This window comes from Pipistrellus hanaki (genome assembly GCF_964339955.1).
Source record: "Pipistrellus hanaki genome assembly, chromosome: 9".
Classification (NCBI taxonomy): Eukaryota; Metazoa; Chordata; class Mammalia; order Chiroptera; family Vespertilionidae; genus Pipistrellus; species Pipistrellus hanaki.
The window spans coordinates 11,988,630-12,013,403 of record NC_140511.1 but is presented as its reverse complement, the minus strand read 5'-3'; the positions used below and the strand labels follow the sequence as shown (position 1 = coordinate 12,013,403).

Genomic DNA, 24,774 nt, shown 5'->3' with positions numbered 1-24,774 from the left:
CCTGTCTGTCACCCGGAGAGAGCCCCTCCTCCCCACCCCCACCCCAGCAGCCAGGCCAGGCCCTGCCCCTGCACAGAGAGGTGAGCAAGTACCCTCAGACCCCAGACTCAAGGATTGTCCTCTGGGTGTGTGGCCAGTTCTTGGAGGTTCTAGCAGGTCACAGGTGGTTCCTTGAGAGGGAGGGCATGGCAGGTCTGTCAGTCTTGCTTTCTCCGTCTTCCCGAAACCCGTCCCTCAGGGCTGCCAAGAAGGGTTGGAGTGAGGGGCCGCACTGGCCCTGAGCAGACGCTCGGTGGAGCTCGGTCTCCCTTTGCCTGGCTCTGACGGCTCCGGGAGCTGACGGTGGCTCCCACTGACCTCGTTAGTCCCTTAGGCTGCGGAGGCGGACGTCTCAGGGGGAGAAAGGACTTTCCATCCTCAGCACCCTCTTCAGTGGGCCAAGAACCACTGGCTGCTGGAGTGAGTCTGGTGGCGGCCCTTTAAGAGGCGTGTACTTCCCCTTTGTTTTTCCAGTGAGGACACGCAGGCTCAGAGAGGTTTAGTTACCTGCCCAAGAATGCACAGCAAGCGAGTCTCCGAGCCAGGACTCGAAGGCAGGTCTCCAGCTGAAGACTCGGTGCTTCCCACCCTTCTCACCCCTTCCGCTGGAGCCTGTAGTGAGCGGTCACGGGAGAGGATGGGGAAGAGGACGGCAGCGGGATGACTCTCCTCGCTGGTCCTCTCACCGGCCAGACGGACTGCCCACCTCACACTCAGGGCTCTTCGCCCAGAAGCCTGGGGGCCGGAGGAGTCTGAGACCCAGGGACCCAGTTCCTTACAGCCCGGCTGTAGGCCTCCACCCTCCACAGGCGGAGCTGGGCACACGCCAGGGAGGGGCACTGAGGAGGGACCCACTGTAGCTGTTTGCTCCTCCCCATCATCCTCTCCCCCATGAGGGAAGCAGAGCCCATTGGCCTGGGAACCCAGAGAGCAGACAGGTCTCTCTCCTCTGAACTTGATTCCCTCAGAGCAAGCAGCACAGAGACCCCGAGGAAGGTAGCTCTCGTCTCCATCTTGGGAGGAGAAGTGGGCCCCCCAGGATGGCGGGATGCCCACCCCCCGCTGTCTTCTCCCAGACCGACCCCTCGCACAGGGCGTTACCTGAGAGCAGCAGCTGTGGCAGGACCCCGGGACAGGACGGGCCAGGCCGGGTGACTGCGGGGCCCTCCGCTCCCGGACCTGCTGAAGTTGGGCCAGTCTTTCTATCGTGGGCCAATTAGTTTCACAAATGGGGCCCCGTGGTGCCAGGGCGCATTTGTTCCGGGCCTGCGCACTGTCTGGGCCCCATTGTCCTGCCTCCCGCCCCCAGTGGGCCATTGTCCTCCTCCCCAGCGGGTGCTGCGTGCGCTGATTATCCGGCGGGCGTCCTGCGGGCCCGGGCCGCACCGCCACAGCTGGCGGAGGTGCTTACGGCCTGGGACCCCCTGACCTTTGCCCCAGTCCTGCTGTCATTTTGAAAGTTAGAGACCATAGGCCTGCATACTTCTCCAGATTTTCTTCCCTCCCCGGCCCCTCCAACACACATGCGCTCACACACACACACACCCACACACACACACACGTGCGCGCACACACACACGTGCGCACTCACACGCACGCACACACATGCTCACACGCATGTGCAAATGCACATGCGCACACGTGTGCACATGCACACACACACGCTCACACACACACACACACGCACTCACTCCCTTTCCTTCCTTGCTCTTGTGGTAGAAGTTTGCATTCATTCTGGAACATGTCTGGAAGGGGCATTGGGAGGTACCAAGAGGGGCTAGTCTCTCCTCATGTGGAGGACCTGCTGCTTCCCTCAGGGGGGTGGCTTCCCACCCTCGATTCCTTGGTCCTCACCCCAGGCAGAGTGGGAGGAGCGAGGAGTTGGTCCCATCCGTGAGGCCTGCCGGGAGCCAGGCCAGGGCATGGCATCTCCCAGTTGAACTTGCCCTTGGTCCGTCTGCGGCCGGCGGTACCTGCACCCTGAGAAAGAAGTAGTGGAGATGGTCTGTACCCAGGCGGCAAAGCCTAGCCCTGGCACCATCTTAGCCGTTGACTCTCTCTTGCGAACTGAACTCCACTTTCCCTCCTTTTCCCTCCTTTCCTTTACCCCAACCCCATTCCTCGTCCCCTCCCCCAGTCTCTTCCCCTCCTGGCTGGCTTGTTGGCGTGATTGACAAAATTAGCAAATCCATTCATGTTATTTTGTTGTTCAGGCCTCAGTAAATCCCGTGTGTCCGGGTGCACGGTAATGAGTGGGCGGGCAGACAGGTATGTTTACTGTGGCGGGAGGTGCCGAGGAATGGACTTGCTGGTGCCCGCAGCTCTCACACACACACACACACACACACACACACAAACACGCATGCAGCCTCTGCGGGCCCATCGCTCGCCGCTGCCTGAGGAGGAGCCCACGTTCCCCAAAGACTGAGGGTGTGTGTGTGTGTGTGTGTGTGTGTGCAGGGGTGTGTGTGCATGCCTGCCTACATGCCTACATGTGTGTGCTTTGAGACGTAATCACACACCCATCCATGGCTTAGTATTAAAACTAATTTGAATCAGCTGCTCCAACTCCTCCCCTTTGGGGCTATTGGTTGAGAGTTTTCTGCTTAGGAAACCATAACATCCGCACGCACCCCCCTCCCCTGAGGGAATAGGAGGTCATGAATGTACATGTATAGGGTGCCTTCCAAGATCCTAAGCAGATCAGAATGAGAGGGAAAAGGGGTAGGGAGGGTTGGGTAAAGAGACTGGCATCGAAGAGGCTGAGATTGTCAAGAAGGATAAATGCTCAGGTGTTTAGCTCTTGGCTTGGTTTGGGAACTGAGCAGGTGGTTGAGCGTGCCGGCAGGCCTGGCCAGTGTGGCTCCGTTGGTGGGTGTCATCCTGTACTCCGAAAGGTCTCGGGTTCCTGTCCCGCTCAGGGGCCACACCCGTATTGCAGGTGTGAGCCCTGGTCCGGGTGGGTGTGGGAAGGTGCCCAGCGGAGGTGACTGTATGCAGGAGACACGCACCCACCACAGGCTGACAGCTAAGCTGGTGGGAGGCAAGCTCCCGAGGTATTTGCTGGGCCTCTCCCCCCTCCCGGGCGGGAGGCAGTGGGCAGTAAGGAGATAGCGGGGTCGGCTTGAACTCTAGCTGCCGTCACACCAGGGGTTGGTGGGCGGACACCTCCTTGGGCTGGGCAGTCTGGCCCTCCCTGCACGCAGCTAGCTGGCGGAGGGCGCCAGGAGCGTGTCCTAAGTGGTCCTGCAGCTTACGCCCCAGGGAAAGCAGAGGGGCGCGCTTGGCCCTCTCTCCGTGGTCCCTACCTGATGGCACAGGGGGAGCCCAACGCAGCAGGCGCCTCTGCCCGCCTCGTGGGCTGGGTGTCCAGTTCCTTTTGTCTCCTCCCTGCCCCCCCCCCCCATCACACGCACACACACTGCTAGTCCTCCCCATCCTCTTGAGATGCAGACAGAGCCTCCCTGCCTTCAGTGTGAGTCAGCCCCAGGCTGCTTGTCTGTGTCTGTCTCTTCCCCCTGCACAGTGGACGATGCCTGTGGCCTGACTTCATCTTTAACAACAGTGCGGGGCGGGGCGGGAGGGGAGGGAGAAAGGAAGGGGGTGTGTAAATCGAGGCTTTCACCCCCCCTAAATTTGATTCTCTCTTCCTCTGGGACAAGAAGCTCCTGGGGTGGCAGGGAAATAGCTCCTCCTTTGGTGGGGTGGTCGGGGGTCGGGCGTGGAGGCCGATCGTGGTCCACGTGCATGGACACGCACACGCTCTGGCACACGCTCACGCTCTGGCACACGCACACGCCGCTGTCACTGCCGGTGTGCCAAAAAAAGCCCGAGTATATTTAGACTCCTCTGCTCCTTTGATTAAGAAACTGCTTATCACTGGAGATAATAAGAGCCTAGCTGCAAGGTGCGGCACCTGAGCCTCTCCCAGCTGTGTGCCTCTGCTCCCGCTCCTTCCTTCCTGCGGGAGCTAATTGGTATGGAAATCGTACAGGTGGATAAACACGAGGGCGTTCGCGTCTCACCGTTTCAGACCCAGGCGTCACCTGGGTGAAATAAGCACCCTGGGTGGATGTCACCCTCCTCCTCCTGTTCCACCCTGGCCTTGGCTGTTTCCCATTTTTTTTGCTAAAATTAAACTCGTCTTAAATTGCGCGTCTGTGAGCCGTACATGCCGTGCAGCCAGCGCTGGCTGTGCCTGCTGCCCGCGGAGGGGGGGGGGGGGGGGAGGCGGGGGCCACCGTCCGGGAGCTGGGACCGAGGCAGACGGGGCGGGCTTGGCCGGACCCTGCCCGCCTCCCCTAGAGAGAGCCCCCCGGACTCAGCCCGCCTCACCCATTCCCTCTTCCTCGTCCCGCTCCCCTCCTGGCAGGCAGCCTTGGAGTCCCGGCAGGAAGGAAGTGCTATGGTTTGACCTGGTAAATGGTTTCCTCGGGCCCGGGCGAACTCACGTGTCTGACTGACAGGGACGTGCACAGATTGAGGGGGAACAGCACATTTCTAGGATTGGCGGCTCAGAAGCGCCTGTCAGTCGCCTCGTCACAGCGCGGTGTGGCCGGTGCTGGCCAGGGCAGGCTGGTTACGAACGCTGTTTCCTCCACCAGGACGGGAGGCCCAGCCGCAGCTGCACGGAGCCAGGGAGCTGCTCACTGCCTGCCTGTGTGACGTGTAAAACCCGTCCTTCTGTGGTCTGAGCAGTAGAGTCAGATGGGGAGCCAGAACGGGGCGTGTCTGTCCCCCCGCCATCACACCACACAGACATGAGGGGCCCTAGAGGCCAGCTCCTGAGCATCGCTTTTCATTACTCGTTTCCAGAGGGGTCTGGCTGGAAGCTCTTGGCAGCGGGTCTGCACCTGCCCCACCTCTAGCCGCTGCCCCTGGGCCATGCCTCCCGCCCGTCCCTCTGCCCTTGGTGATCGCACCGCCGCTCCCCACTCCTCACTGCTCCTGGCACGCGGGCAGCGCCCGCTCCCTGCCAGGCCCGTGCTCTGTGAAGATAAAGAGAACAGCTCATGCTTTAGAGGGCTTCCCATCGGGCAGGCAGAGCCTCCTGTCGGAAATCAATGCGAGCCGGGGCTTTTATGTGCTGGGAGCGCCGGGGCTCAGGGGAAGATGTTCTTGGCACCGAGTGCTCAGTGGTGCGGCTCAGCCAGGATGCCTTCTGCAGGGTCCGCTTCCTGGAAGCAGCGGCCGGAGTCGGTAAAGCAGCGTGGGCCTGTGGTGGTGCAGGCCGCCGGGAGCCGTGGCCAGGTGGTCCAGGCCTGGGGCCGCCGGGCTGCGGGGGTGGCGGCTGGCATCCAGCCCGCTCTGCTCGCGGAGCTGGGCGCCCAGGCGGGCGAGGGCCCACATTTGCCTGGAGCAAGAGACACAGTTTGCTAATTCAGACGGAGGCGTCGTCTGGGCTGGCTCTGGTCTGCCACCGCTTTATGGCTGTAGAGCTTTTTCACATGGGTGCTCTCAACAACCACAGGCAGCAGGGCAAGGGCTGGCACCCTCTGGCCCACAGGAGGGCAGTGACTTGCTGAGGGTGCGGGGCAGGGATGGGGCAGAGCCAGGAGGCCCGCGTCCCCTTTGTCTCCCCCGTGGACTGGAGCCGAGTTCTGACGCTGTTCCCCACCGTACGTCCCACGGCAGCTAATGAATTGCTAATAGAATTTTCTAGATAATTTTATTTTCCTAGTCCCACGTTTCAGTGTGTTTCCAAAAGCCAGCATTTATTTGCTTAATCTCCCAGGGTAATAGAATCTGCCCTGACTCATCATACATGCGGGCAATCGGCTAGGCAGAAACGATAGCAAATTGGTTAATAACTCGGATCTGGCCTCGATTTTTAACCTGCCCCGACAGCTTTCCTGGTGTCTCCTCCACCTCGCCCCTACCCTTTCCTTTTTTTTTTCTTTTAAAATATTTTTTCATTCTTTCAGCTGTTGGTGTCCAGGCACAAGACTGGGGAGAGCAGGTGTGGGGCCTGAGAGCCCCCCAGTCTGTGTCTCTGGGCCGAGGGCAGTGTTCCAGTGGCCAGAGGGAGCCCCGTGCTTTGCTGGATGTCCCAGGAAGGGTGGGGGAGAGGGGACTAGGAGGGACTCCGCTGCATTGTCTTCTCCCCGGTGGCAGCTGTCTAATGTTAGACCTGTGACCACGGTGCTTCCTGACGTGACCCCGGGCCCCAGGCCCTGCCATGCCACCTCCTGGGTGTCATTCTTCCACTCCCGTCCTGGCAGCCCTGCCCTGGTCTGGTTCCCACCCTCCTCTAGTGGGGGCACCAAAGCCATCAGCTCTCTCCCTGCCTCCAGCCACTGCCTCTGCTGTTGGTCCCCAGGCTTTCCCGGGGTAATTGCCCTCACATACTAGAAGGATCATGCCAGCACGCCCCCCCCTCCCCGCCTTCGCGGCCCTGAGTCGCCTCAGAATGACGTCTCATCTGTCCCACCCCCATTAAGGCCCCAGGACCTTCCCTGCCGTTCCCTCTCCCAGGCCTGTCCTCTGTCCCTGCCTGCCCTGAAAGGTGCTTGTGGTGTTTCCTTAGCCCGAGCCCAGTGTCCCACCTCCCGGTCCTCGCTTCTCAGGACGCCTCGTTGTTCAAAGCCACTGAGAACGTCTCTCAGGTCGTCTCAGAGCCTCCTGAAGCCGCCTGCCTTGTCCTCAGGGTGCTTGTTGGCTGGGTCCCCCAATAGCCTGGAGCCTTGTTCTCTAGTTGGTCTCAGCATCTCCCTGGTCACAGCGTCTATGCCGGGGAGCATCCTCTGTCAGCTTGGTGGGCCCCAGGCGGGTTCAGACCACCCCCGAAGGAGGGTGGCATCGTGGGGCAGCTTCCCGGGCTGTGGGAAGGCCCGAGGGGCACAGTGCTGCCTGCCAGGTGGTGCCCGCCCTCAGAGCTCCTCTGGGCCTGGCTTAGGCTCCGGGTGACTGTCCCGCTGGGAGTGTCCTCGTGTTCCCCCTGACCCAGGCTCCCCCACCCTGGCGATTCCAGGGCCTGCCTGAGGAAAAACCTGGGCCTGGCTCATCCGCAGGCCGGCTCCATCTTAACTGGCTTGACGCAGCTGTTTGACATCTGGCTTACTCGGGTTCTCTGTGGGGTGACGTTGGGGGCAGAGGGGCTGCTGGTGTTGGGGCCTCGGGTGAAGCAGCCAGGGCTGCTGTGTCACAGGACATGGGGATGGACTCCACTCCTGGGTGCGCTGGCCAGGATGGACTGGACGCCGGGGACTGGGCGCTGGTCCGCTTCTGCGTGGACAGCCCACTCCCCTGGTGCGCCCTCTCCATCGGAACCCAGTGCCCCTGCCTCTCGGACCCGGCTCCTGCCGGGGTCCAGAAGCCTTCATAGAGCCATCTCCGTGACTCGGTCCCAGCCGCCCCTCCCGCCCAAGTCCTGAGCATTGCTGGGCGGGCGCTGGGCGCATGGAGCTCCTGGGCCCGCGGCTGGCGCTGCTGCTGCTGCCGCCGCTTTGTATTCCCGGAGAAGCCCGGGCAGACGGGTGGCAACCCCAGAGGTGGACGTGGGCCCAGCCCTGTGGTTCCTGACACCAGACAGACCTCGGCATTTTTAAACCTCAGCTCTGCTCTTGCTCACTGTGTGGCTCACTGTATTTCATCTCTGCTTTCCCGTTTGTAAAGGGATGTGAGTGCCTGCCGTGGAGAGCAGTGCGTGTTAATGAGTCGGCAGCACAGACAGAGCGCCTTGCACAGGCCCGACCCTGCTCGCTGAGGCCGGGAGCCCGTCCCTGCCCTTGCCTGTGCTGTGACCCTCTCAGCCTGGCCTGGTCCTGGGCGCAGGGCGCAGGAGCTGAGCATGGCTGCAGGTGCCTTATCTCTGCGTGTCTACACCGGGTGGCTGTGAGGGGTGGAGGCCTGTGGGGAGTGAGAGGTCTTGCCTTCTCACGAATCCATCCCCACAGCAGCCATGAATGGGACTGAGGCAGGAGGACACACCTCCTGCGTGCCGCCCCCATTGGTGGGCCAGACAGGCAGCCGGGCTCCTTACGCGACCCTTCCCCACCCCACTTTCCACCCGGAGCCCCGACGCCACACCGAGCAGGCCACAGCCCCTGGCAGCCAGCGCTCTGCCCCTTCCTCCCCTGGGGCTGGGTGACAGATGCCAGGCCTGCCCACCTTTCCCGCTCTGGCCCTCACACGGGGCTGAGCCAGGGTGATACTGCCCGGTTGCCAGCAGAGGGAGGCGAGCAGAGGGGCTTGCTGGGGAAGCTTGTGTGCTTATGGAAACAGAATCCAAAATGGTGGCCACTGAGCCACCAGTTAGGACCCAGACGGGGGTCGTAGCTTCCTCGGGGGCTGCTTCCCCCGAGAGGCCGTGGCTCAGAGCAGCCCCGGGCAGGGGCTCAAACACACAGGAAGTGGCGGCCAGTCTTGGAGGTCACTGTGGGCGCCCACCTCGCTGTGCCCCGGGTTGGCACAGGATGGCTGGACTGAGTTAAATGAACATCTCATGTTCCTCGTTAGCTTAAACCCTTTGAAAACTGCTCTTTGGTCTTGGGATGAAACCTAAAGCTCTTAATACCATTTTCAAGACCCCACGTGGCCTGGCCCCTGCCGGCTGTTCTGGCTCCCTCCCCTCCGCCTGCCTCCCAGCTGCCCCGTTCTTCTGCCTGGCCCTCTGGCCTGCGTGCTTCTCTCCGGCCCGGAGTGTTCGCAGCCACTGTCCCGGCCTCCCCGCGTGCCGGGTGGGATCTGTGATGAGAGCTGGGCTTGTATCCTTCTCCATGGTGACAGCCCCAGGGCCAAAAAGAGGGTCCTGTTTGCCGAGGCCACTGAAACAGCCTTTGTTGAGCGAATGGACCCTTAAGACACGTGCTTTACTGACTGCAGCGGCGGCGGGTCTGCAGAAGCAGCATCGGAAAGGGAGACCCCCCTCCAGGCGCCGGGTGCATTGGCTCGGCTGCTCAGGAACGCCGTGGAGCCTGAGACAAGCGCTTCCCTCTGGCTTTCCTTACCTGAGGGTGAGGATGGAGCATCACGGTTCGGTGATGTGATTTTGCAATAGTTACAGCGGAACAATGGCTGGCAGATGTTACCTCCGCTATTGTCATCCTCACAGCGGCCACCTGACATCCCACCTCCTGCCCAGACTCCGCAGGGCCCTCTGGTAGACGTGGTTTTGGTGCCGTGCCTCTGACGGCACCCCGTACAACTGCCGGCTCCCGTTGGCTGCCGTGGCGTGTGTTATCAGCGCTTCTCTTTCCCCACCAGACTTTGGGGTTTGGTCCCACTGGATCGCATACCGGGTGCTCTGTGATCATTGCTCGTCCTGGGCCGCCTCCGGGTTCGCCCCTGAGCGTGGGGGCGTGAGGGCACCGGTCCTGATGCGGGCCTGGCGCTAGCCCGGGTGGGTAAAGAATGGCCTTGCAGTCCAGCCCCCTGAGGCTCTCCGCTCTGTCTCCACAGGCACGGACATGGCCGTCTTCTGTCTGCTGTGCGGGAAGCGTTTCCAGGCGCAGAGCGCCCTCCAGCAGCACATGGAGGTCCACGCGGGCGTGCGCAGCTACATCTGCAGCGAGTGCAACCGCACCTTCCCCAGCCACACCGCCCTCAAGCGCCACCTGCGCTCGCACACAGGTAGGCCGGCCGCGGCGGGTGGGCGGGGTCTCCGGGGACCGGTGTCTGGGTTTACCGCCAAACTCATGAAGTGGGGGTGCTGGGCAGAATTAGCCCTCGGCTCTTGGCTCAAGGATTGGGCGGTGCAGGTAAATGGTGGTGATTCTCCCATCCACCTTGGGGAACTGGGGTTCTCCATCTCTCTCTGCTCAATGGGGGGGGTGCTCATTAGAGATGCAGTCTTGGGTCCCCCTCTCAGAAACTTTGATTTGTTGTGTACGGGCTGTGATGCAAGACTTCAATGTTAATAAATATTCCCAAGGGATTCAGAGGCAGGTTGACCCAAAACAAATTTGGGAAAAACCTACTGCTTGGTCTCTGGTTCTCTCTGCCACACACCCTTTCACACAGTTTTTGTGCCCTGTCCAACAGACAGGAGCATACACCCTGTCACACAACCAGATAGAGAGTCCGCCTGCCTCTCTCCCGGGCCCCCACCCCGTGGACACATGTTCCCCAAGTCAGCCTGGGGCTCCGAGGGGATGAGCAGAAGGGGTCCCAATTGCTCCACGGCCACAGAAGCCATCTCCATCCGGGCCTTCGCCGTGCTTGGGGAAGTAAACATGAGCCGTGACTTGTCTCCGCTTAGCCGGTTCCAGACGCCGGGGAGCCGAGGGGCTGTGCACAGCGAGGCCAGACCCAGTGCCACCACGCTGTAGGTTTGGGGATGGCACGCTTGGTCAAGAGGTCTGCTTCCTTGCAACCGGCCCGGATCCCATCGTAAGGGGAGGGATGACTTAAATCCTTTCCTTTCTCTAAGACAAAATCGGGTCCCTGCTGACTGTCCTGGGTAAAGGACTGACTGCTCACGCCTCTATCTGGTTTGGGACAGGGTGTATGCCCCATCTGTTGGACAGGGCACAAAAACTGTGCACAGACAGGTGGTTGGGCACTTTCTCTCCTCACCCCCGAGTCTTGTCACAGCTCCGGGACTTCGTGTGCAGCCCAGGCCTCCCACCAGTGACAGGCTCAGCCGAGCAAGGGAGGGGCTTTCTTCACCAGGGACTGAGTGGCCTGTCCTGCCCGCCGTGGGCATCACCAAAGAGCCTGCCTGGGCTCTCGCTTCCGGGTGCCACTCTGTTCAGGGGAGCACGTGGCCCGAGCATCACCACATTTGCCCAGAATTCTTTAGAATTGCTGGCACAGGACAGGGGAGGTCCCAGACAGCGGGGTTCAGGTGGAAGGAATGCCCGCAGGACTGTCTCTGCAATGCCTCGTAAGCATCCCTGGCAGGTCCATGCACCTTCCCGTCAACACCACCCCCGCTGCGCTCCCACGTTCAGCCTCCTCCAGGAGGGCCAGTCCCCTTCAGCCCCGAGCCTCCTGGGGCTGAGTGATCCAGCCCCACGAAGTCCGCCCAGGTTCCGCCCAGCTCGGCGCCGGCCCCTTCCGAGAGCACGGCTGTCAGTGGTCCCGGGCTTCTGTGTCGTTGGGGGCTCAGACCTGAGGGGAGGAGGCCTCGTGTGGGAGATGCACTTGCTTAATCTCGGAAGCGTGGCACATGAGCCCCGTCTGTGCACACGCATGGGTTCGGCGATGGCCACCGGCGGGGCCGGCACACACAGCCACACGCAGGCGGAGCGCGCCCCACACAATGCCTCATTAATATTCCGTTGTTCTTGGCCCATTTGCTGCCGGGGCCTGGTGTTTAGCATCCGCAGCTGTGTTTGGTAAGTTAGTCCAGCCGCGCTCCTGGCATTGATGGATCCCTGATTCACGCGGCTCGTCATATAATAAGCTCTCAGCTGTGCTGCGTGGAGGGGCCAGGAGCCGGTGGGGTGGGGAGGGGCTGGGACAGGGAGAATGCCGCCAGGCCTGCCAGAGCGGGGGACACCGCAGGTGAGGACAGGCCGCGGGGGTCACCGGTGCACTGGGCAGGCCGGAGGGCACCCTCATGGGTCTCCTTTGTCCTGTACTTAATGTCAAGCTCATTAAAGAGGCTGCCGAGTTAATCAGCATATACCACAAATTGGATTTGGAGTTGTGCGGCCAGTTTTGTGTACATTACGGCAACACGGACACTATTAACTCTCAGGGTAAGGATTTTGGACCAGGTCCTTGCCGTGTTCCCAAAGGGGGGGTGTGTGAGTGAGTGTGTATGTGTGTGTGTGTGTGTGTGTGTGCACGCGCTAAGTTTTTCTTATTCCTTTCCCTGGCTGCCTCTGGAGATTTCCTATTTAAGCTTATTTAACATGTGACCCGCTTCATAATTAAATTCATAAAAATCTGATCAGACAGGCCTCGCTGTCTCCGCCCCGTGTTTTTCAAACGCGGAGGGCCCCCCCTGCAGGGGAGGGCGCATTACCGGCTCCGGCTGAAGTCTCCCGTGGCCCTGGCTTTTATTTATTTATTTATATCTTGATGAGGATTCTGAATCCTTGATTAAAGCCGTAATCATTGCGGGTTCGTAAGGAGGGGCAGCTGGATGTCAGGAGGGCCGTGTGTGCAGCGTCTGCACAGCAAGTGGCACGCGGGTGCGGGCACTGGGTGACCTCACGCAGCTAAGGAGGCCCAGGGTCTGGGTGGGCGTGCCTTCCCCTGGGGTCAGATGGGGCTGGCAGCCAGCGGTGACTGGCGGGGAGGAGGTGCTGAGAACCACCCAGGTGTGCATGGGAGGGCCTCCCGGACCGGCCGCTTGGGCGTGCCCCATGGGCCGGCTGTGCTCCCTGAGCTTTTCCAATCCGACTCCTCAGTGGAGTTGCTCCCCCACCCTACCCCACCCCTCTGTGCCCTGGGGGCTTCTTGCAAATCTTTCACCCATGAGAGAGCCCGCCAGTGGGCAGACCCCCGCATCCACTCCCCAAAGAGCCTTAAAAAACCCTCCAGAGCCATCAGAAGCGACGAGAATTTATGTGGGTACAGGGCCCTGCATTCAAGAGGGGGGGAGCTTGGGGTAGCGGCCTGAGGAGGGGAGAGAGAAGAGAGTAAAATATAATTTTAAAGAGGAAGTGAAGGCCCAGGCATGCGAGTCTATAACGAGAGGGACAATTTATGCCCAGGCACGCACGCAGTTTGACATGGGGATAATGAAAAAACGTAGGTCATTGTGGATGACTTAAACCTTCAGCAGCCGGAGAAAATGTATGAAATGCAGAGGACATTACACGGTTGGCAGCCCGGCGCATCTGCAGGGGGACGGGTGAAATACAGTGGGCCATTCTTTACCATAAACTGTGGTTGTGGGAGACGCGGCCCAGAGAAATTGTAATTACAGTGACAAGACGAATCAGCGATATTTAAATATTCATGAACAAAGTCTGGGGTGATCAATCTATCTTTATTGTCTGTGCCTTCGCTCCCGTAATAAATAAGTAGCTCAAGTCTTCACCTTGCAGCCCCGGAGCCCCCACGTTAGGTACAAACCGCAAAGTCGTTAACCCCTACACCCCCTCCCCGACCTCTCACCTTCCGGGATGCACAGGAAGGGAGCTGGTAGGCGTGGGCTCCGGGCGAGGAGAAGCCGCCCAGCGTTTCCGAGGGCCCACTCTGGGGCGTCCTGAGGCTCCGGGGTGAACGGAGCTCCCCTTGGCCTTCACGCGCTTCCACTTAGAAGCCCAGTGGACGTGGCGGGGAGTCAGTGTAGCCTGTCAGTGAGCAATCTGAGACGGTCCCATGTCCAGCCTAAAGCAGACCAGAATCCGACCCCTGACTCAGCTACTGAATGGCCTGTGACCTTGAGGACCATCTCTAAGCATTTCTAAGCATCTCCGTTTTCTCATCTGTAAGAAGAGGATAAGAGTAATACCTTTCTTGTAATGTTCTTGCAGTCATTACGTGATATGAGCCGTGTGAAGTTTTTCATATAGCAGTGCGCACTCAAAAATGTGGGCCAGCCCGAAACCGGTTTGGCTCAGTGAGTCGGCCTGTGGACTGAAAGGCCCCAGGTTCGGTTCTGGTCAAGGGCATGTACCTTGGTTGCGGGTACATCCCCGTGGGAGGTGTGCAAGAGGCAGCTGATCGATGATTCTCTCTCATCCATGTTTTTAACTCTCTATCCCTCTCTCTTCTTCTCTGTAAAAAAATCAATAAAATATTATTTTATTTTTTTAAAAAAAATCTGGGCCATTTTCATCAGGAAGTGCCATAAAAATTATACCGCTGCTGCTAAAAGAACAAAATGCTGGACTTTTTTTTTTTCTCTTTGGGGACAGGGAAGGAAGTGTAGCCTCTTTTTGCCTGGGGACGGGGGACTGAAGAGAAGCTTCCAAACAGGTGGTTTTTGAGCTGGGCTTTGAAGGGTGACTAGAAGTTGGCTGGGGAGAGAAGAGAAAACCGAGCAGAGAGAAGGCTGATAAAACTGTGGAGGAGGGAAGGAGCAGAAGGCATTTTGGAAGAATGTTCTCATGGTTCCCAACTGGAGGGACTTCTGAAGGGCAGCTCTTTGGGCTGGAGTGGCTTTTGCCCCTGACCTTGAGGAAGGCCAGGTCTCAGAGCCCCCACGCCTGCTCTAGCCTCGCCGGGGGCGGCTATTTCTCTCAAGCGAATGGGCTCTCTTTCCCCAGGACTGGCCCGTGGCCCGGGGTGACCATGGGGCCACAGTAAGGTATAGATGTGTGTGAGACGTTTGATGCCCTGGGGGCCGGCAGAGGGTGGGGTCTGGCCTTCGGTGGCGTTTGCAGGTGTTGAATGCGGGCACCCATCCTCCTGCTGTGCCCTGGAGCGGGGCCGGGATAGGCGAAGCCCTGAACCAGCCCTGTCCCCACAGGCGACCACCCGTACGAGTGTGAGTTCTGTGGCAGCTGCTTCCGGGACGAGAGCACACTCAAAAGCCACAAGCGCATCCACACGGGCGAGAAGCCCTACGAGTGCAATGGCTGCGGCAAGAAGTTCAGCCTCAAGCACCAGCTGGAGACGCACTACAGGGTGCACACAGGTACGGGGCCGGCGCGGCCGGAGCGCCCCGGGACTGCGCGGGGTGGCGGGTGGGGGGCTCCCGCTGTGTGCTGACCTGCGTGCCACGGCCCCTTGCAAGACGGCGGCAGCCATATCGGCCACAGCCCTTCCCAGGAACCCAGACCGGCCCTCCCGCAACCCTAGCCAGTGGCTCCCAGATCACACAGGATGGCGTCTGTCTGTGAATCCGAAGTACGTTTCCCCACGTAGCTGAAAGTGAAGGTTAGGGTAGTTTTTTACTTGACAGGAGGAATGAGAGGGTATTGAGTTAGGTTATGAGGCGGGTTGAGAAGTCCTAAGTTAGAGTTAGGTTCTGAGACTGGAGGAACAGATACACGTAAAAAACCCAGGTGTGGAATGTTTCGCCATTTCAGAGGGACTTCACGAAGGGACTTCATGTTCCTTTTTACACAATAGAAACGTGAGCCACACGTTTCCCTGGGGTCCGTCTGTGGACCAGCAGGAGTATCCCAGTGTCCAGGCCTGCCAGCTGGGACAGTGGGTGCTGGGTGCTGGTGGAAGCCTCTTCTGCACATCTCTTCCCAAATGCAAATTCAGTGGTTGCTTAGCCTTGGCCATGGAGGGCGTAGTCACAGCGTGGCCATGGCAAGCGCTGCACATCCAAGCCTGCAGGGAACCTCTTGCTGCAGATTCCACCACCAGCCCACCCCTGGTTGGGGGCGGGTAGCTCCTCAGAAGGCCGTCCTCTGAGAATACGGTGCAGTGGGCGGTAGTCTCGCCACCGGGGAAGACTCCTGTGATGAGGGGAGGTGGCTGCCCTTCTCAGAGGAGGGCAGAGGACGCGTGTCGCCATCGCTCTGCTTTCTCGCATTGGCCACAGGCGAGGATGGGGTGCTCGCGGCTGGCCACTAGAGTGTCCGAGAGATTCCCCAGGGGCCTGCGCCTCCTTAGCCCTCGTCGGGGATGTGGCCTGGCAGGCGGATCATTAAATGCATTGGCAGTGACTATTGTAAATAGCAGGTCGATAGTTAGATCACTTCGGCTGTTCATTACTTCATTATCTGCGGGGCCCTCTGCATGGAGGAGTATCGATAGGGAGATGGCTGGCCAGTTAATTACTGTATCGGAACAAGGTCTCCTCACTCCTCGGCTCAGCGCCCGGGGACTCCAGCAGGAGGCCCCCAGCCGTCCTGTCCCCCATGCCAGCCCCAGAGGGAAGGCGAGGTTTGGTGCGGGTTCTAGGAGCCTGTGAGGATACGCAAGCCCAGATGCAAAAGTTGGAAGGACGAGGTCCCTCATCTCCCCGCACCCCTTCTCCCCACCATCCGTAGCCCCGCTCCCCTGGAAGGAACTGCTGGAGGGCCATCCCCAAGGACGTTCTGGGCGTCCCTGGCCCCTTCCCAGACCCCCGAGTCCCTCCTGTGGGAGAGGGAGGAAGAGGAAGGCCAGGGAGGGGCGGGGGCTGTGTGCATACCGCCCCCCTGGCTGCATGCGGCCGTTCCGTTAGTGACAGGAAACGCCAGGAGGACTAGGCCGCAGTCGCACTGGCGTGTTCCAGGCTCGCAGCTGCCATGTGTGACGAGGGCTATCCTGCCAGGTGCACCTGCACCCACCGTGCTGGGACGCGGGACCAGGGTGGGCGAGGGCCCCGCGCCCAGGGGAGGCGCTCACCGCTCTCCCTCCGCCCTCCTTCCGCAGGGGAGAAGCCCTTCGAGTGCAAGCTGTGCCACCAGCGCTCCCGGGACTACTCGGCCATGATCAAGCACCTGCGGACGCACAACGGCGCCTCCCCCTACCAGTGCACCATCTGCACCGAGTACTGCCCCAGCCTGTCCTCCATGCAGAAGCACATGAAGGGCCACAAGCCCGAGGAGATCCCGCCCGACTGGAGAATAGAGAAGACCTACCTGTACCTGTGCTACGTGTGAAGCGGGCGGGCGGGCGGGCGGAGGAGGCGTGAGCGCAGGTGGAGTCGGGGAAGAACACGTGTCTGTATAGAAGGGAAAAGGAGGAAAAAGGAAACCTGATAGTTCTCTCTGGCCTCGGAGTCTCACTGGGGCTCCCGGGGACCGGGCTGCCCTGCCATGGCCCCTGACCGGGCCTCCGTCCCTCCTCTCCCGGCTGGAGGTGGGGGTGGAGGGGTTTTGTTCTGCTCACACCCTCTTGTATGTCCAGAAATGGAGTCTGAGAGGAAGGTGAGGGGTGTCCGGGTCAGAGCCAGTCTCCGCCTGCCATCCTCAGCCTTCTCAGAAGATGGAGGCTCTCGGGGGGGGGGGGGGGGGGGGGGGAAGAGGAGGGGGAGCAGGGGGCCTGCAGATAGGGGGGCTGGACTGGGGCGCTGGCTGACACTCAGAGTGGCAGCTGGTTTGCTGGGGGCAGACGGGGGTGGGGAAGGCCGCCTCTTCCCCTCCCTCACTCATTTCACCTGTCGCTTCCCTCTGCTCTGCTGATCTGCATGTCCCTCCTGGTCTTCAGGAGCCTCAAGGCGCTCGCCCCTCTCCCAGCTCCTGGTCCCCGCCTCCCCCTGCCTCCTCTCCTCCAGTTCAGGGAGTGCCCAGCCTCCCCCCAACCCCACCCCCATCTCCTTCGTGGGGAATCTGTGTCCCGCCCAGAGCCCCATTCCCTCCCACCTTAGCCTCTGAGAACAGAAGCAGATGGAAGAGCTGCCCTCAGAAAGCCCTGTCCTGAGAGACTGGCCTCCCAGATGGAAAAACACCTAAATCCTTACGGATACATGGTCCCCGGACACCCGGACAGGGCTCCCTGCACCTCCTCAGGCCCTGGGAGACGGAATGGGTGGGAGGACTGCTGTCCCAGGGGAGGCCGTGGGTGCCTCCGGGTGTGCCCTCCCCCAGAGAAGGGGCACCTGCCGGCAGTCAGGGTGCTGGCCAAGGGGTGCTGCTGAGTCATCCTGGGGACCTTTCAGACACCCCAGACCTGGTGAGCGCAGTGGGAACCCCAGATCCAGAGAGGGCACAGAATTCCTGGCTCACCCCCCACCTCCCCGCCCCCGCCAGGCCACAGGAAGAGGAGGAGTTGTTGAAAGCGCTTCGGCCTTGTGTTACTTCTTTTGTGTGTCCGGGTTCCCCTGTTAGCACATTGGGCTTGAATTACCTCAGTTTTTTGTGACCTCGTGAGCTTTTGTAACCCCTGCATCTCTCCTTCTGGTTGGGGGCTGGGAGAATGGGGAGGGAGTTCTTTTCTGTTTCTTGTGTACGTTAGTAGTTGGCTTAGTACCTGTCCGCTGGCCGCGGCCCCCAGCCCTCCCGGGGCAGCCGTCTTCCAGCTGGAAGGAGCTGCCGGAAGGATGGATTCCTCGGGACCTGGGTGTGGGGACTGGGTCCCCGGAGGGTGGGCAGAGGGCGAGGCGGGTATTGGGGGCCTTTGGAGTCGCTGTTGGCTCTGCCCACAGCATGAACGCATCGGTTCAGCCTAAAACACTCTGGACACAACCCCCCTTTCTGACAGTGTGCTGGGTCTGAGGGCTTGTGTCATTCAGGTCCTTGCATCTGCGCAGCCCCGCCTCTGTGTGCGACCCCACCTCTGGTTGCGGCCGCCTCTGTGTGCGTTATCATTGCCAAAATCGGTCTGTTTCCTGGCTTCGAGGGATGTGCCCGTCGTGCTTCTGTGCGCGGGGTGGGTGTTGTTTTCTGAAAGCTACCTCTTCTGTTCGCCCTTCCTCTGCCCCCTCCTGCCCGCCTGCGGCCCTCGGCCCGCTCCCCCCAGCCTCCGCCCGCGCTTAGGAAAGCACATTCGCCCTGTTCGTGTTCACCGTGGGATGGGCCCTCTGTTTCATCTCATGCTGTATTTGTCCGAGTTGTTTTCTTTCCTTTCTCTCTCTGAGAAAGTTGTGGCTGCGTTTCTGTCTTAGGTTTTAAAAAGTGGTGTAGGGAAGAAGCATTGTGTGGAGGAGCGTTGTGAGGCGCACAGGGAAGTCGGAGGGATGGGTGCTGCTGAGACCACCCCCGTCCCATGGCCCCATCCCTCCAGCCTTGCCCGCCCGATTTGAAGGCCTTAAAAACTGGGGGGTATAGGACTGGGGGCGGGGCATGTCGCTGGACTGTTGATTGGGAGTGATGAATGGGGAAGATGCTACTTTGCAATGATAATAATCAGTTAGTGCTTTGAGGAAGGAGAAAGCTAAACTTGAAATCCGTGACTGGAGCAGTCGTGGTTATAATGTGAAGAGGGAAGTGGTTGGGGAGGAGCCGTCTGTAGGAATTCATTGTGCACTATGGCTTCCTCCCCCAGGCTGGGGGGCTAGGGGGGCAGGCTGGCCCCGGGACCTGTGAGTTCCCGGAGACAGTGTTTTCACAGCGAGATGGCATTGGACTTCGGGGGGGGAAGGAGGAGAAATCAAACTGTTCCCTAGACCTGGCTGACACTGTCACTGGCCCCACCGCCCTGCAGCCGGGCCTCCTCCCCTTCGCATCACAGCTGAGGGGGTGGAGCTGATCTTACAAATTGTAATATTTTTGTAATGTTCCTTAGTTCCTTTGTCAGTTCTGCAGGCCCTTGCCCTTTCCTTTTGTAATGTGCATAGGAAAAAAAAAAAAAAAGACAAAAAAAACACCACCACCACCACCACCAAAATGTCCCTTTGTGTGTGTGTGTGCGTGTGCGTGTGCGTGTGCGTGGCTGCTTGTGTGTGGTGTGAGGCCAGGCAGTGAGGCGTCTGCTGGCACAGCCCTAGGCGGTCCTGAGTCGGACCTGTGCCCCTTGGGCCCTGGGAACCCCAAAAGGGAGGCAGGGAGAGGGGCCTGGACTTCGGTTTCTGAAGGGCGCTGGGTGGGAGCCCTGGAGCTTGCTTTGTTCCCCCATGGCCCCCACAAAGCCTCCGACACCCCGGACAGAGGCCAGCGCGCCTCCTGTTCGGCTCCTGCTCACCAAGATGAGAATGCTGGGCTTGCCGAGGCCGCCGTGGCCCGGCCTAGGGGCAAGGTGAGGGCCAGGAATCACCTGGAGGCTTTGCTGTGTTGGGTAGAGGGGGCTTGGAGAGCAGGACGGAGGAGGCTGTGCCCCCCGGGGGAGGCCTCAGTGGCTTGGCCCCCCTCTTCTCTCTGCCATCGGGCCCTGGGCCGCCTTCGGCCTGTGGCCGCGGCAGGCGGACACCCTGCTCGCCGCGGCCTGGTCCAGCGCCTCCCGCTCCCCAGTCTGCGGGGTCCAGGCCACAGTCCCCTCCGGGGCTCGCTCCTGCAGGCGTGGCCCCGATGCTTCCAGCAGCAGTGCCCTCACGCCTGCTCCTTCCTCAGCCCCTCCTTCCCTCGCTCGAAGCATCGAGCTCCTCCGTGTGTAGGCTAGACAGATATATATAGAGAGATATATAGCAAGAGAGATATAAATAGTGACTATCACTGCTGCTCTGGAGGAGGCCACGGAGGTGAGGAAGGTGGGTCGGGGTGCGGGTGGGGAGGGAGGCTGGGGGGCCCAGTGACTCCGTACAATCCAGGGATGCAATGTGGGCTTGTTGCATATTTGTGCCTGAACAGTTCTCCATGTTTAGAAAAAAAGAAAAGGGAAAAACCCTGCTGCAGTGTTTGCAAGGTGCGTGGCCCCTTTCGGGGGCTGCTGGCGCGGGACTGCGGGCGGAGGCCCGGGAGGGAGAGGGCCTTGGGGCTCCTGCCTTCAGGGGCCTGAGTGGCGGGCGGGCAGGTCCGGCCCGGCCCCCGCCAGCCCAGCGGGAGGGAGAGCAGGGGATGTGAGACAGAGCAGAGAAAGAAGAAGCCGTCCGTTCTAGGCCTGTAGCTCTCCCTCCCATCCTGTTTCCTCCTTCGGGGGCTTCATGGCAGCGCCTGCCTGGACATTCAGCGGGAGCTCCACAGCCCGACTGAGGCTTCACGGACACGGATGGGGGCGGGGGGGTTGGGGAGGGCGGGGGGGTTGGGGAGGGCGGGAGGCAGAGCCAGCCAGGAGAGGGCCAGGAGGGAGGCTGGGGGGGGAGAGGGGTGCAGGCTCCCCCCATCCCCCGGCCTGTTAGCCAGCAGCCCTGCTCCCCGAGGCCCGGGTGCCCGCGTTGCAGACAGGGTACCTGCCCCCTGGCGTGTGTCCTCGAGCCCGTCCCCGTGGCGTCATGCATGATCCGTGCGAGGAGGGGACGGGGCCGTGGTGGTGCACCGAGACACCCGCCCCATCTATATAGAGATAAATATATATAAATATATACATATATGTGTGTAAAGTAAAGCACTGGGGGCCCCGGCCCTGCTGGACCAAGCAAAGCCCAGCCTTCGGCTTGGGTGTTCTGTTTCGTCGTCTGTTGTTTTTTTGTGGCTCGTCTTTTGTCGTGACAGCACAAGTGCCCGTCCGATCGCTCTGTGTTACGGATAGTGTTTTAATTATTGCTGTTCTAGTTCATGTCTACCTCAGCGCCTCCTCTTAGCCTAATTTTAGGAGGTTGCCCAATTTTGTTTCTTCAATTATACTGGTTACTTTTTTGTACAAATCTCTCTCTCTCTCTCTCTCTCTCTCTCTCTCTCTCTTTCTCCTTCTCTCTCCCTCCCGCTGCTCTGTCCCTCCCCACCTTCCCCTTTCATTTCTGTTGGTTTGTTTCACTCCCACCCCCCACTCCCGCCCCTGCCCCTGCCCCTGCCCCAGCCCCAGCCCCAGCCCCGCCTGGTGACCCAGGTTTGCTTGCCGGCCCCACCCGCCCCGCCCGAAGCCGTCCCTCCCCGCTGTGCGGTCCCGGGTGAGCTCTGCGCCGCTGCCTTCGTTTCGTGTAGATGGATGCGTCTCTCTGTAATTCCAGTGTTCTGACAACATTTAAAGGAAAACATGAACTTCCTGCTGCAGGTTTCTCTCTCCATGTGTCACTCAGTGAAGTTGTGCCTTCTATAGCAAAGAGAATATTTTTTACATCCTACTAACAGTAGATTTTTTTGTAGTGAACATTTTTTTGTATTTTTATTTATAAGTCTCATAAGGAAAATAGCGATGTTCAGTTGTATACCTTGAATCTGCAGTTAGAAGAGAATAAAGTTAATTCAGTTGTCTCTGGCACCGAGTGTCCCTGTGTGTGAGAACTGGTGTGTCTTCTCTGCCTTTCCTCGGGTGGGGGGCATGGGGGAACGGAGACTTCCGTCCGCGGGAGGAAGAGAGAGCTCTGGGCTCCACGTTCAGCCGTATCCGTGCGTCAGTTCGATGCCCCATTTACCGGGCACAGACCCGCTCCATGTCGTAGTTTTCTGATTTGGAAAGAAAACTGGATACGGACGGTGCTATCACCACCCGTGGTGCGGGCACCGGCTCATGGTTCCTTCAGTCCTGGTCCCCATGCCCACTGCCCCCCTGGTCCCCTGGTCCCCCTGGTCCCCTGCCCCCTGGTCCCCTGGTCCCCTGGTCCCCTGGTCCCCTGGTTCCCCTGGTCCCCTGCCCCCTGGTCCCCCTGGTCCCCTGCCCCCTGGTCCCCTGGTCCCCTGGTCCCCTGCCCCCCTGGTCCCCTGGTCCCCCTGGTCCCCCTGCCCCCTGGTCCCCCTGGTCCCCTGCCCCCTGGTCCCCTGGTCCCCTGGTCCCCCTGGTCCCCCTGCCCCCCCGGCCCCCTGCCCCCCTGGTCCCCTGGCCTCCTGCCCCCCCGGCCCCCTGCCCCCCTGGTCCCCTGGTTCCCTGCTCCCCTGGTCCCCTGCCCCCCTGGTCCCCTGGTCCCCTGCCCCCCTGGTCCCCTGGCCTCCTGCCCCCCTGGTCCCCTGGTCCCCTGCCCCCCCGGCCCCCTGCCCCCCTGGTACCCTGGTTCCCTGCTCCCCTGGTCCCCTGCCCCCCTGGTCCCCTGGTCCCCCTGGTCCCCTGCCCCCCCGGCCCCCTGCCCCCCTGGTCCCCTGGTCCCCTGCCCCCCTGCCCCCCTGGTCCCCTGGCCTCCTGGCCCCCTGGTCCCCTGGCCCTCTGGTCCCCCGGCCCCCTGCCCCCCTGGCCCCCCGGCCCCCTGCCCCCCTGGTCCCCTGGTCCCCTGGTCCCCTGCCCCCCTGGTCCCCTGGTCCCCTGCTCCCCTGGCCTCCTGGCCCCCTGGTCCCCTGACCCCCTGCCCCCCTGGTCCCCTGGCCCCCTGCCCCCCTGGTCCCCTGCCCCCCTGGTCCCCTGGTCCCCTGGTCCCCTGCTCCCCTGGCCCCCTGCCCCCCTGGTCCCCTGGTCCCCTGCCCCCCTGCTCCCCTGCTCCCCTGGTCCCCTGGCCTCCTGGCCCCCTGGTCCCCTAGCCCTCTGGTCCCCCGGCCCCCTGCCCCCCTGGTCCCCTGGCCCCTGGTCCCCTGGCCCCTGCCCCCCTGGCCCCCTGGCCTGGTGCTGCGGGAGGTGCCTGGCCCAGGGCTGGGGGAGGGCGCCGGGAGCAGCGCTGGCAGCACCAGTGCCCCTGCCCTGGGGAGCTGGCTGGTCGCCGCCGGGGCTCCGGACTGGCGTTGGCTCAGCGTGCTCCGATTACACAGCGGATGAGCAGCGGAGTCGGAACCTGCTTCCACATCTCCTGACTCCAAGCTGGGTTTGTGTCTCCGGGACTCCAGAGGCAGGGCTGTGGCTGATGGAGACGTTTCTACGTCTCGGCTTCAGCAAGCGTCAGAAGTTTCTCAGCCAGAAGCTGCCACCCAGTTGTTAAAGCCCCGGGGTCGGTGGCAGCCAAGCCCCATGGAGAAAGGAGACAGGACAGGAGGGAAAGGCTCAGGTGGGAGGTGAGGTGCAGGCTCAGCGTCACCACCGGCAGAATAAATAAAGCATTCCCGCAAAACTCGGGGGGGGGGGGGGGGGGGCGGGCCCTCCTCTCCGTGTCTCTGGGTCAAGGAGGCCTTCCTTTCCCCTCCCTGGGGCTGGAGCTTTGCCCTGGCTGTGGAGCTGGGAAACCAGGTCTGCCCAGTCCTAGGCCTGCTGGCTCAGTGCCTGCCCTACTCCGACCAAAGTCACCATCTCCCACTACAGCCCAGGACACAGCGCCTTCCGGTGGGAACCGATGCCTGGGACCCACCTGGCCCGGTGACGGCTGCAGGCCTTGTCGAGGGGAAGGGGGGGCAAGGGGCAGGATTCGGGGAACCACTGCCCACCTGGCCTACATTACTGGGGGTCACTGGGAGCCATCGCCCTGCACCCTCCGGCACCACAGCCTGTGGGGGGCCCTGTCTTTGCCTCACCTGCCTGCTGGGCACGGACTGGAAGAGGGGCCGAGGGAACCGGACTGAGAGCACACCGGCCGGACGCCATTCCCAGGACCACCACCGCAGGGCGCCCTCGGCTCTCCAGCCCGAGGCTCATCTGTCTCCTTCCTTCTCTCTGCTCCTCTCTCGTCTTCCCTTCCCTTCATCTCTTTTTCCCTTTCACCTAATCTTTCTTCTGTCCACTCCTCCTTTCTCTTGTGTGTGTGTGTGTGTGTGTGTGTTTGTTGTTCTTTTTTTTTTCTTTCTGTTTTTGCTTTTGAGCCTGTCTCACATTCATTCCCTCTCCCCATATTTCTCATCTTGGAAACAATCCTTTGCCAGAAATACATTGGGTTTGATTTTGAGCCCCCGTCTCCACTCCTCCGAGCCATCCATCCACCCCTTTCTTCCCTGGTCCTGGGCCCTGCCCAGGCCTCACCCCTCCCGGGGGCTCCCCCGACCCCCGCAGGCCCCGTCCCTCCCCCACACTCCTCCCCCACACTCCTCCCCACTTAGGCCTCCGCTTTCTCCTGACAGATGGGAGGGAGCGAGCACGGCCTCTTTAAAACAACATTTAATCGCCGTTTTCTGTTCTCGGACATCAAAGCTGGGGCTTAGGCGCTGCGCTGGGGTCGCTGCGGTGCAGGCTCCGGGGGAGAGGGGGTGCGTGAATAGGCCCCGGCTGAATGGGCTTTGTGTGGCTGCCAGGGTCTGCCTGCTTTACATGCTCTTTGACCCAGATATGATCTCATGGAGAGAAAGGGGCCCTGGCGGGGCCGGCCTGAGAACGCTCCGCGGCCCCGCGGCCCCGCGCCGTCCTGCGCCCTCCCCCGGAGCCCGGCCCAGCTGCCCTCTGCCCCAGCCCAGCCCTGGGCAGCCTCCTCCCGGACAGACAGGACTCGCCAGAAGGGCACTCTGCTGGGGTCAGAGGAGGGGTCAGGCGGCTGGGGGAGGGGCTGCATTCCTCCCGAACGTGTCTCCAAGGATATGAAGTGGAGCCCCCTCCGCACACTGTCCCTCTGGCCGAGGCTGGTTGGATTCAGGTGGGCCCTTGGGTCGCATCCTGTCGCCGTAACAGCCCTCCTTCCAGCCAGCCGTTCCGACGGGCTCCCCCTGCCCCAGCCCCAGCCAGCAGAGACGAGCTGAAGGCCTGCGCTCGGTGGGGCATCAT

General features: G+C 61.3%; 1 protein-coding gene across 1 annotated transcript in view; it reads left to right on the top strand.

Annotated features, from left to right (window-relative positions):
* ZBTB16 (zinc finger and BTB domain containing 16) overlaps positions 1 to 21,498 on the top strand; it is a 186,038-nt gene extending 164,540 nt beyond the window's left edge. The window contains exons 5-7 of the mRNA XM_084893895.1: positions 9,439 to 9,609; positions 14,354 to 14,521; positions 16,201 to 21,498. Coding sequence (XP_084750021.1) covers positions 9,439 to 9,609; positions 14,354 to 14,521; positions 16,201 to 16,430 — 569 coding nt within the window. The 3' untranslated portion in view covers positions 16,431 to 21,498. The remainder of the gene's footprint in view (positions 1 to 9,438; positions 9,610 to 14,353; positions 14,522 to 16,200) is intronic.
* Positions 21,499 to 24,774: the final 3,276 nt, after the last annotated feature.